At 51.8% G+C, this 12,681-nt stretch overlaps 1 protein-coding gene across 1 annotated transcript; it reads right to left on the bottom strand.

Annotated features, from left to right (window-relative positions):
- Positions 1-5,287: 5,287 nt before the first annotated feature.
- EEF2 (eukaryotic translation elongation factor 2) lies at positions 5,288-12,363 on the bottom strand. Its single transcript, XM_006868939.1, has 15 exons — positions 12,284-12,363; positions 11,092-11,306; positions 10,431-10,612; positions 10,137-10,348; positions 9,708-9,886; positions 9,497-9,602; positions 8,931-9,044; positions 8,685-8,823; positions 8,350-8,545; positions 7,736-7,994; positions 7,399-7,506; positions 6,341-6,694; positions 6,023-6,205; positions 5,808-5,940; positions 5,288-5,654 (listed from the first exon to the last, which is right to left on the bottom strand). The coding sequence occupies exons 1-15, from the start codon at positions 12,284-12,286 to the stop codon at positions 5,461-5,463; spliced, it is 2,577 nt and encodes an 858-aa protein (XP_006869001.1). The 5' UTR covers positions 12,287-12,363; the 3' UTR covers positions 5,288-5,460.
- Positions 12,364-12,681: the final 318 nt, after the last annotated feature.

Genomic DNA, 12,681 nt, shown 5'->3' with positions numbered 1-12,681 from the left:
GCGACTTCGAAGGGGCTACCTTTCTCCCTCGCCAGCAACGTTGAGTTGGAGACCCGGTCCAGTGCGCGCTGAAACTGCAGCGGTGGACCCCGGCGCTGCGTTCATCCCTGTGTTGCAGCTTTGCCCTTTGTAAAATCCTGCCCACGTTCTAAATACAAAAATATATGCAAACGGAAAGTCGTCTCAGGGAATTGGTACTTCTGCTGTGGGCTGTTGCCAATATTATTTCTGGAATTCCTGTTGGGCACAAGATGAATGAGAAGAACTGTTAATATTTATTGAGCCGAAAGGTTGATGGTTTGAGTACATCCAGCAGCTCTGCGGAAGAAAGACTTGGCGATCTCCCATAAAGGCAACAGCCTGGGGAAACCTATTGCGTCCCAATGAGTCAGGATCCTCTTGACAATACGCAACGTTTATTTCTTGGTGTTGATGCGGAAGATGTTAACTGATGGGAAACTGGGTGAGGGGTGGACTGGAGCTTTGGGTAAGTCCAAATTCATTCAAAAATAAAAGAATTTTTTTTCCAGGTTAAAATATTTTTAGCGTGTTATGTCAAGCAATGACAGATTAGGAATTGAGATACTTAGAAATGCATTTTCCATCAACATAAATGGGCAGGGCTGGTGCGCAGGACGTTTCTTAGTGGCAGGCCAGTTCCATGCTTTCAGGGAATTCAATATCCCTGGCTCCTTCCTTGTAAATAGATTTACCCATCTTTATGACAACCTGGTGTGACAGTGTGGCAGTGTGGGTTAATAATGCACTGAACTGCAAAGTCAGTGTGAACTACAAGGTCAGCAGTTCAAGCTCACCAGTCACTCCTCAGAAACCCTATACAGACAGGATCACTGTGGGTCGGAACCAACTCATTGGCACTTAAAAACACAAAAATGTCCAGATTTCCAGAATAGTCCCTACCAAGAGACAGTGGCACTGCTGTTGACAAAGTCTTTTTCAGCTGTATGTTCTGAGTGTTGCTTATTCAAGAAAGATAAAGAGGAACTCTAAAGATGACAAGAGATCTTATTATAGTTTTGGTTCCAACTCATGGTGATGCTGTGTACAACAGAAGGAACACTATGCGGTCGTGCACCATCGTCCTCACAGCCTTGGCTATTTGACCCCATGTTGCGGGTCTTGCACTGATACTCTACTAAGAATGATGTCCTTCTCCAAGGACTGGTCCCTCCTGATGACCTGTCCAAAGTACATGAGAGGAAGTTTCACCATCCTGGCTTCTAAAGAGCATTCAGGTTGTACTTCTTCCAACACAGATCTGTTCAGATTTACTCATTCCCTGGTGGTTATGTGCCATGGAGTCAGTTCTGACTCATAGTGACCCTGTACAGGGTTTCCGAGGCTGTAAATCTTTACCGGAGCAGAAAGCCTCATCTTTCTCCCACAGAACAACTGGTAGTCATGGTATTTAATATTCTTCACTAACACCATAATTCAAAGATACCAAGATTATTGAAAATATTATGGCTTGGGTCACATATACTTTAGTACTCAAACTGCCATCTTTGCTCTTTAACACTTCCAAGAAACCTTTTGCAGCAGATTTGTACAGTGCAATACCCTCTTTTGATTTATTGACTGCTACTTCCATGAGCTATTCATAGAGTTTTCAGTGACTAGCGATTCGGAAGTAGTTTGTCACTCTGTCTTCCTAGTCTGTCTTTGTTTTGTAGCTCATCTGAAACCTGTCCACCATGGGTGACCCTGCTGGTTATTTAAAACACCGGTGGCATAGCCCCCAGAATCACAGCAACTCAGACCACCACAGCACGACAGACAGACGAGTGGTGGCTGTTTGGTTTTATGTCTATACTGTCTCTTTAAATTTCGATGTCAATCTTGATACAATCCTGATATAATCAAGAACACCTCTAACGAGATGGATTGGCCAGGTGGCATCATTGATGGCATCAAGTGTGGCAGCGGTAGTGAGGTTGGCCCAGGATCGGACATTGTTTCGTTCTGCTGTGCATGGGGTCGCTATGAGTCGGTTCCGACTCGATGGCACATGACAACAACTTTCTGGTCTGTTTTTTCAACCAAGATACAGCTGATGTCAGCATTGATTGTCGATTGAAAATAAAATGAAATCTTTGATCATTTCGATCTTTTCTCTATTTATCATGATGTTTATTTATTGATTGGTCCAGTTGTGTGGGTCTTTGTTTTCTTTACATTAAGGGGCGATTCATACTGAAGGATGGATGGAGTCTTTAATATTGATCAGTAAGGATTTCCAATCCTGTTTGCTTCCAACAAGCAAGGCTGTATCACTTACCTATCACAGGCTGTTGTTAATGGGTCTTCCTCCAATGCTGATGCCACGTTCTTCTCCATTATAATCCATCTTTTTGGGTTATTTACTCAGCATACAGATAGAATAGTATGTACATACATACATACCCCTTTCTTGATTTTAAGCCACTCAGTATCCCCTTGTTCTGTTTGAATAACTGCCTCTTGGTTTATGTAGTTTCCTCATGAGCACAGGTAAAATTTCTAGAACTTCCACTCTTCACAATGTTACCTGTATTTTGTTAGCCACATAGTCTGTTATCTTTGCATAGTCAATAAAGCACACAAGTAAACATCTTTCTGGTCTGTTTTTTCAACCAAGATACAGCTGATGTCAGCAATATCCCTTGCTCCACATCCTCTCCTAAACCTGACTTGAATTTCTGGCAGCAATTTGTCAAAGTACTACTGCAACCATTTAAAATTTTTTCTTCAGCAAAATTTTGCTTGTGTGTGACATTAGTGATATTGTTCATTCTGTTGGGTCACCTTTCTTTGGAATGGGCACAATTGGTTGGCCAGGTAGTCAGTTGTCCTCCCTAAATATTGGCATGGGTGAATGAGCAGGTATTTGTTGAAACATTTATTTGTATTTCATCAATTCCTCAATTGCTTTCTGCCATTGCCTTCAGTGTACTTTATACATCTTCCTCGAATACCATCAGTAATCATATGCTACCTCTTGAAAGAGCTGACCATCCATCAGTTCTTGGTACAGTGACTACATATTCCCATCTTTTGATGCTTCCTGCGTCATTCAGTATTTTCCCATAGCTTTCCATGTTGCAGCTCAAGGTTTGAATTTCTTCTTTGCTTTTCTAACTCCAGGTCTTTACAATATTTGACTTCCTTCTCGTTACCCTTTTAAATTTGTTATTTCCTTCTTTCTTCCATTCCCTTTAGCTTTTCTATAAATAAGAGCTAGCTTCAACCTATCCTGACGTCCCTTTTTCTTGCCTGTCTTCTAACAAATGACCTTTGTTTTTTCATGTATGATGTTTTTGATGTGGAACGTCACAACCAATCAGTCATTAGTGTCTGTGACATCGAATCTGTTCTCAAGATGGTTTCTAAATTTAGGTGGTGTGGCGCTGTAGGGTAAGTGCTGAACCACAAGGTCAGTTTGAGCTGCAAGGTTGGCACTCCTTGGAAACCACATACAGGGTCACTATAAGTCGGCAAACACTTAGCACAACAGCACTTAACATATACAGGGTCATTGACTCTTTTGGACTGATTGTAGTTTTCTTCATCTTCCATCTGGACTTGCACGTTTGCAATTGATGGTTTGTTCCACATTTGGTTCCTGGCCTTATTTTGGCCAATATGGGATAGATTTCCTTACTGAACTTTGTCTAACCCTTATTTAAAGTGGGGACATTAAAGCCTAACTACATAATTCCTCTATCAATTGTTGGTTCTTGCTTCATATTATTTGGGGGTTGTGTTTATATAATTACTTTGTCAGGATGGGTTGGCCTTGTCAATATATGTAACAGCTGACTTCTTCCAGTATTCTACCCCTCTATGCCCATGCCTTCTGGGACTCCTGTTACATGTACCTTTAGTGATCCTACAAGCTCCTTAGGGTTGTTGAGGTTTAGAGACTTTAATGTTTCTGGTATTTTGACTGTCCTTATATAAGAGCACCCCTGGTGTGGGTTATTGCACTGAACTGCAAAAGTTGATTTGAACCACAAGGCGGTAGTTCAGTCCCCCCAGTCACTCCTAGGAAACCTATACAAGGATGCTATGGATTGGAACCAACTTGGCACTTAAGTGGAACTAAGGGGGGGAACAGTGGTGCTGTGGGTTAATGCACAACTGCAAAGCAGTTTGACTGCAACGCCCGTGGTTAAAACTCACTAGCTCCTCCTTGGAAACCCTATACAGGGTCACTATGGGACAGAACTGACTCGATGGCACTCAACAAAAGGGAAAAAAATCTCCCCAATGTTTGTAGATTTGCTATATTGGGTTTTCCCAATACTTTTAGCAAGACATTTGCAACTGCTCTAACTTTTGCTTCCTGCATTTCTGGAACGGATCCTTCATCCCCCAGTCCACACTGAGGTTTTGGTAACTTACTCTCACTGGACTACCCACTGTAGGGCTGATGGTTCAAACTCAGGGTCACAGAATGAGAACCAACTCAAAATCACATTCTATGGTTCAGGCTGCTATAGCAGCCAAGATTTTTGCACTTTTATTTTTAAGTCTTTTGCAGAAGCTGCCCCAGAAGTCTCTCTGGAAATGCTGGCTACGATAGGTCCCCCTCAACTAGTCAAGTGGCACCAGGTGCTTTAACAGAGGGCTAGGTACCAGTCCTGGAGTGGCACCACAGGTCAGTAGTCACTCCTTGGAATCCTATCCAGGGTTGCCAGAGTTGGAACCAGCTTGGTGGCAACAGCCTGAGGTACTGGTGTTGGGAGAGGTGTCCCTGAGTCCGAAGTGGCCTACAAAGCTCATTGTCCCAGGCACCTTCTCTGGAGACAAATCCCTAATGGGCTAGCATAGCCTGTCTCCAGGAAAGCTCTACAGGGCTTACTCTGCAATTCCCCTGGCATTGTATACCAGCATTTGTGGCGCAAGCATGAAAACCAAGCAGCACAGGCTACAATCGGTCACCACCATGCCGAGTTTATTAGTCCCCTGGGACTGACACAGCTGGAGGCGCTCCGGGTGACACCACACACCACTTCCTGCCTTGATTTCTGTCCACAGAACACATCTACTCCCTCGTCCCATCCCGTCCGGTCCCCCTGCCTGGGGAGGAGGGCATCCACTAAGCCCCACTTACCCACATAAACTTCTTAATGCTTTAATCATTATTTTTTTTTGGACATTTGCATTTCCCTCTGAATGTGGGGAAAAAGTTAGGTGTCCCATCCCACCTCCCGCACCGGCCAAATAAAAGTCCCTGCAAAGAGGCCATTTTCATTGCCCCTTTGAAATCTTGAAATAAATATCGGAAGAAATGGCATCAAGTGTGAATGTTGAGCGATGGCACAGAGTGGGGGCCCCCCAAGGCCACACAGGCGGGGTGGCGTCTCCAGGTGTGAGGAGAATGCAAGGACGTGTTTCTGTGGGCGTGCTGGCCAAGTCCCACCCGGGGCTACTGGCTGTCGCCGCCTGGAGGGCCACCTACAACTTGTCCAGGAAGTTGTCCAGGGCTGGGATGCCCTCCTTCAGGCCTTTGCGCTTGCGTGTCTCAGCCACCACCTGGCTGGGGCGGCTGGTGTTATCGAAGGGGTCTCCGGGCAGGATCTGCCAGTGGTCGAACACACATTGTGGGAAGGCCTGGCCACCAGTGTTGGACCTCAGGTCAGCCGTGAAGCCTGTGGGAAAGGTGGAGGTGGGTCACCAGCAACCAAGGTGACCAGGAAAACCCAGGCTGCTCCTATGGCCTTCTGTTGCCTGAATTTAATGATGGGGTGCATGCAGGTACCAGGCCCCACCCCTCTCCAGCTAGGCCCCACCCACTGACTTACCAAAGGACTCATTGACAGGCAGGTAGGCCTTCACCACAAACATGGGGGTGCCGGCCACCTGGGACTCCTCAAAGACGTGGCCTCGCTTCCTGTTGAGGACACCGTAGATGCCGCCGACCACTTGTTCTGGACACTGTTGGAGGAGAGAGGGAGCGCTTAGTGTTCCTTGGCAGGGCATCCCTGGCTGGGTTGGGGCCCGGTAGCTGCCTCCTTACCTGGATCTCCACAAGGTAGATGGGCTCCATGAGGCGGGGCTGGGCCGTCAGCACACTGGCATAAAGGCAGCGCCGGGCTGTGGGGATGATCTGGCCACCTCCACGGTGGATGGCGTCTGCATGCAGGGTCACATCGTGGACGTCGAAGCGCACGCCACGCATGTTCTCCTCACATAGCGCCCCCTGCATGGTGAGGTGGAAACCACGTTAACACACCACAGGCAGCCTGGCTCCTATACCTCTGCTCCAGAGCCCCCAGAAAACACCCCAGTCCCGTCAAGTCACACACATGACATCAGACGAGCTCCCTCAACTCACCTCTTTGGTAGCCCACTGGAAGCCGGCCACCACACTGTCCTTGATCTCGTTGAGGTACTGCACTCCCTTAGTGATGTCGGTGAGAATGTTGGGGCCGGTGCCATCAGGCCCAAAGCACCAGATCTTGCGGGCCTCGGCCACGTCCCACTCGTACTTCTCCGCCAGGTAACGGGCCCTCTGCTTGAGCTCCTGGCGAGCTGACACCTCACCCTTGTCGATGTCTTCAGCCAGGCCATCAGGGAAGGGCCGGGCCTTCATGTACAGCCGGTTGTGCTTGTTGGGGGACTTGGAGAGACAGAGCACACTGGACTCCTCGCTGACAGTCTCCCGGTAGGAGACCACTGGGTCCGATTTCTGCAAGGGGAAGCATGGGATGGTCACATGGGGAGCCTGTGAAGGCAAGCACCTGGACTGGCAGTGTAAGTACACAATAGGAAAAAGAGTCGAGTTTCAGTCTGCCGCCCAGGTATACACTGGGTCTCAGTACAAGGTGTGCGGAGTACACTACCCCGAGGCTGCACAGGTCACACCCACCATACAAGGACAAAGGGACAACAATACCTACCAACATCTCACTCCCTTCTGAACAGAAACAGCTCTCCAAATTGAAAGTGTGAGGTGCATATCTACAAACTATGCTTCTGATAAAACAAACCCAACATAGGAATCTTAGAGTGGAGCTAGCTATAGGGTATGCCCTGGACTGATAATCACTGGTTGGCAATTCAAACCCACCAGCTGCCCCTTCAAAACCTTAAACAGGTCACACTGAGTCAGCATCAACCGGCCTAGGAAAAATGAGGACAGTACCCAGAGCAGCTCTAGGAGGGCGAAGCTGCAGCCAGGTTCACCAACGTGTTCCAGTGTCCCCAATACTTGAGGTGTTAGAAACTGCCACCTAACCGTGGCACTGTAGGACAAGCAATTGACTGCAGGGTCACTGGTTCAAACTCACCAGGTGCTCCTCAGAAATGCTATACAGAGTCGCTATGAGTTAGACCCGACTCGACTGACACCATCACCACCTCCTAGCTGTGTCCCCACTGCAGCAGGCTCACCTTGATGGGGATGCAGGCGTGGTCCTCCTCCAGGTCCTTCAGGCAGATTTCTAAGTGCAACTCGCCAGCACCCGCGATGATGTGCTCACCCGACTCCTCAATGATGCACTAAAAGAAACTGTGCGTCACTGGTGGGAAGGGGACCTCTCAACCTCAGGCTGTGTGTGTCCCCTACCACTAGGGAAGAGGTGCAGGCCCTGGAATACCCACAGAAGCAGCAGGCAGCCACACACAGCCCAGTCCACCAGGAAGTGTATGGGCAATAAACGGAAATCCCACCTAAGGTTACCCCACTTTCCACCACGTGTCCCCGCCCTCATCATCAGCACTGACCCACCTGCACCATGGGGTCTGACTTGGCCAGCCGCTTCAGGCCCTCCACTAGTTTGGGCAGGTCGGCGGGGTTCTTGGCCTCCACAGCCACCCTGACGACAGGGCTGACGCTGAACTTCATCACGCGCATGTTGTGGGCGTGCTCGAAGGTGGTGATAGTGCCAGTCTTCACTAAGAACTGGTCCACACCCACCAGTCCCACGATGTTCCCACACGGCACATCCTCAATGGGCTCCACATAGCGGCCCATCATCAGTATGGTTCTGGGGGAGGTGACCGAGGGTGTCAGAAGCAGCAAGGACTGATAGGCAGCCCTGTCATGTGCCTTTCCTGCCTAGACCACCTGTCCACACAGTGAGGCCAAGCCCAGCTCCACCTCACTTCCCATCCAGGGCTGGGGACCAAGCAGACCCCTGCTGCACCCCACCAAGGTTAGACCAGGGATTTCCTCAGACACAGGATTGTCCCAACTTCTCCAGGGAGGTTCTTCCCGGCAAACTGGAGGGAGCATTGAGTCTCTGCTCTCACTAGGATGAGGATGCAGCTACATTTTAGGGGCCTCCCCTCAGAGGACTCTCGCTCCTGACAAGTGAGACATGGCCAGCCCAGGCTACTCACCTCTGGATTGGCTTCAGGTACAAGTCCTCTTTCTTTCCGGGTGTGTAGTTGGGGCCCATGATCCTGACTTTCAAGCCAGTAGACACCAGCCCCGAGAAAACACGTCCGAAAGCGTAGAAACGACCTTTGTCGGAGGTTGGCACCATTTTGGAAATATACATCATGAGGGGGCCTTTGGGATCACAGCTTTTAATACCTGAGGAAAGAGAATCCAACCCTTGTAGTCAAACTGTCCAGTGACAGGAGAGCAAGACACAAACCAGATGTCATTCCTCGGACAGCCCTCCCTGAGGCCGTAGCAGACCAGAGGCCTCTGCGAATGAGGCTCCCCTTACCCATGGCCGCCTCGTCGTCTGGGGGCCCTTCATACAGCAGCTCACAGCGGTACTTCTGGGCTGTGACAGGGGAAGGCAGGTGGATGGTGATCATCTGCAGCAGGGCGTCCCCAGCAGGCAGCCAGCGGCGCATCACAGCCTGAGGATGGGGGGCAGGGGCTCAGAGCAGGCCTGAGGACCACCTGCAGACTGCTCCTCTCCCCAGAGCAACTGCAGCTGTGACAGGGACCACCCCCCACAACGCACCTTCAGGAGAGGTTTGCCTTCTTTGTCCTTGTCTTCGCTGTCCAGCTTAATGTCAAGCTTTTCGATCAGTTTGGCCGTCTCCTCTTTCTTGAAGTTCATGATCGCAACAAACACCTGAAACCACGGTGTGAGAGAGTAGTGAGGAAGCCACTCGCTTATAGACCAAGACCAGGTACAAAGCTGGGGCCTGGCTGACAAGAAACCAAGGCCCAGTCCAGGAGGTCAGCTAAGGGCAAGTCCTGACTGTCCACCATCCAGCGTAGCACAGACTATTTCTACTGCTCCTCGGTTCCAAGACCTTGGGCTGCAGGGTCTCATCCAGCCCTCCTCTCCTATCCTCCACCAGGAAAGCTCGATCATCTCAACTTTTCCAGCTCGGACTGGACCCTGTGAGTTCTACTTTCAGTTGACCAGGGACCTCGCTTTCCAGGGCCCAGTTCTACTGCCAACAGCCCCAGGACCTCCTCAGTCCTGCAACCACCATGTGCCTGGGTTAGCCTGTCAGGAGCCACAGGACCAGCAGAGAACACTGCCACTCTTCATGGCCCCCACAGCCTGGGACGCACCTTAAAGATGGGGTCCAGGATGAGCTGGCAGAATGTCCGTGGCAGCTTCTTACCATCAGGGCTGGTGGGAGACTTGCTGAACTTGCCATTGGCAGGATCAAAATACCTGAAAAGCCCGACCAGTCCGATTGGGGGTAAGGACGGACAGAACACAGAGTACCCCAGGAGGCTGCCTCTGCCCTCCACCACACCACCAGTAGTCCCCACATACCGGTCACCCCAGAGCTTCTTCATCATGTCCTCCACTTTCTTGGCCCGCTCAGCAGGTCCCAGCTGGCCCTCGCCCTTGGCGGCAAACTTGGCCACATACATTTCAGCAAACTGCTTCAAGGTGAAGGCCCAGCCATGGAGGCCAGACCCAAAGCCAACTGTGCCAAGGACAGGATCAATCTGAAAGGAAGAGGGTATTGCAGAGCTGAGGACAGGGAATTGGGGAAGGGACACTTGGCCCGAAGTCCTACGGCATTAGGAGCCTCAGTCACTTGATTTCTTCAACAAATATCAGGTCAAAGTGAAGAAATATCCGTCATCATAAGCAGGAGCCCAATGTCATACAGTGTGTCCCTCCCCTGGGGAAGCCAGCCCCAGCACCTCCCCATCCAGTCAGCTTAGCAGCAGAGCCACCCTGGGCAGCACGCACCATGATGTTGCCCATGGGGCCACTCTCGCCCTCTCCGTAGGTGGAGATGATAACATTGACGTTCTCCACGATGCGCTGGAAGGTCTGGTAGAGCTCCTCGGGTTCCAACTGCAGTTCCAGCAGGGCCCGGTCCATCTTGTTCATCATCAGCACAGGCTTGATGCGCTCAGCAATGGCCTGCCGTAGCACCGTCTCCGTCTGGACACACACACCTGGGGACAGGGGGGACCGTCAGCCTAGGCAGGAAAGTCAGAGGCTCTGCCATTGTCCCCAGGGGCCTGCTGTTCTGCTTACCAGACACGCAGTCCACTACCACCAGGGCGCCATCAGTGACCCGGAGGGCAGCCGTCACCTCGGAAGAGAAGTCCACGTGGCCAGGTGAGTCGATGAGATTGATGAGGAAGCCGGAGCCATCCTTGCTCTGCTTGATGAAGTTCAGATCGTTCTCGGAGAGCTCATAGAAGAGGGATATGGCACTGAGGACAGACAGGCCACCCAGATGAGACCCCACTTGGAATCGTCCTGCCAGTCTTCCCAGAGAAAGGCCCGGGTCCCATTCCCCAGATGCAGGTGGGATGTCAGGGGATATCAATCAGGAGTCTCCCAGCATCTCAATCCTGGCAACAGTACCCTCAACCATAATCCTACCTAATAGCTTCAAAGCCACTCACTTCTCCCACCCTGGGGATCCCCACTGCAGGGACATATCACACCTAGGCCAGAACTAAGGAACCCCAGGGCTGACTCCCGCGTCATAACGTATTCAGTTACCAACCACAGAAAGCTGTAGCAGCCCTCTTGCCCATGACAACTGAAAGCTTCCCCAGACATTGCCAAAAGTCCCCTGGGAGCCAAATCACTCCCCAGGAGGCAAGACTCCTCCTCTCCCCAGCACCCAGCTTTCCCATATCTCAGGAGACTGAACCTTGACCCCGCCACGGCCCCACAAACTCACGTGGACTTGATCGTGATGCAGCGTTCCTGCTCATCTTTCCGGGTGTCAGTGAAACGGGTCTCCCCGGCCCGGGCGGAGGCAATGATGCCGGCCTTGCAGACCAGGGAGTCGGTCAGCGTGGACTTGCCGTGGTCCACGTGGGCGATGACGGACATGTTTCGGATGTTGGCTTTTTTGTCCATAATGGCCCGGATCTGATCTACCGTGAAGTTCACCTGGGGGCGGGATTCCAGTCAGCAGCTGGGCCCTCAGGATTCGATCCATACAAGAGCCAGGCAAGCAGCATGGTCCTGGGATGCCCCATACCCACTGGACACCCTTCAGGCAAGCCCTCTCCCCAATCTTCACGGGTAACTGGTCGCAGCTGTTAATTGCAACTGACAACCCTCCCAAAGGGGGCTGTGGCATGAGTCACCAAGGGTGACAAGACTTTCTTCAGGCCAGCTGCGACGACAGGGTGTCTGTGAAAGGACCTCCAATGCACCTAAGGCGCTGCCACGAAGCAACCCAACCCCGCTCTCCATTAAAAAACAAAAAAGCCTTCGGTCTCTAGCCAAGGTCACCCTTCCACCTGGGGGGAGCCTGGGAGGCCCACCCAAGCACAGACCCCTCCAAGTGCCCTCTCGTACAGTGCCCAGGGACCCTTCGTGACCCTCACAAGCCCCAGCGTCCACCCCGTGGTAAAAAGAAAACCCCGTTTTTCCAAGTTGAGCCGCACAGGAAGGGCAGGGACCAAGGTTAGCCCGCATTTGCAGGAGCTGATGCCGGATCCTTTGTCGATTTCCTCCCCTTGCTAGATCCCAGCGTTCCACAGCCCCCCCGGAGCCAACGGGGCTCAAACTCGCGGCCTGCAAGTTACATAAAGCGCCTCCCTCTCCTCCGGGCCGCAGCGGCGCCCGCCATTACAGTGCCTGCCACATCATCATCATCATCCCCGCCCTGTCCCCACCCCGACTCCCTCCGAGCCCGGGCTCCGCGAGACAGAGGCGCCCCGAGAAGCACAGAAGGGGCTCCGCCAACATCACGACAAGCAGACATGGCGGCGGCCTCTTCCCCCATCCCCGCGCCCGCCGTCCCACTGCCGCCATGTCTCCTCCCGTTGCGGATGGCCTCAGCGCCACAGGCCCGGCAACGCCGGTCCCTCTGAAGCCCCGCATCAGTCCCGCATCACCGGACGGACAGCTTTACTCACCATGGTGGCGGATGGCGGTGGATTCTCCCAGGCAGAAACGAGCGAGGCGAGTCGCGCCAAGGATGGCGGCGACGACGGCGGAAGAGAACGCTGACGTCAACACTCTGCATTTTATAGGCCGACGCCGGTTGGGCGGGTCATCCGACGGCGCTGCGGGGGTGGGGAGAAGCGACGCTCTGCGCAGGCGCGCGGACGCTTTCCTTCAGTTAACCCCTTAGACGCCGACGCGCTTCCTAGGCTCCGCTTCCGGAACCTAGATTTCTCAGGGGCGGTGGTCCGCTGTCAGTTTGATTCAAGCCTTTGGGATACAATACTCAGGTTCGCAAAACGAAAAAAACCACTTTCACTGAGAATAATACTAGTAGCTATATTAACTTGCAAAACGCCAGCTACTTCTG

The sequence above is a fragment of the Chrysochloris asiatica genome, unplaced genomic scaffold, assembly GCF_000296735.1.
Source record: "Chrysochloris asiatica unplaced genomic scaffold, ChrAsi1.0 scaffold00125, whole genome shotgun sequence".
NCBI lineage: Eukaryota > Metazoa > Chordata > Mammalia > Afrosoricida > Chrysochloridae > Chrysochloris > Chrysochloris asiatica.
This window is presented reverse-complemented; position numbering and strand designations above follow the sequence as displayed.

Coding starts and splice junctions, on each gene's coding strand:
- EEF2 (XM_006868939.1), bottom strand. Junction 7,995..8,349: donor TACCTGAAGCCAATCCAGAG/GTGAGTAGCCTG, acceptor CACCTCCCCCAG/AACCATACTGATGATGGGCC. Junction 5,655..5,807: donor GCCTGTCAATGAGTCCTTTG/GTAAGTCAGTGG, acceptor CCTTTCCCACAG/GCTTCACGGCTGACCTGAGG.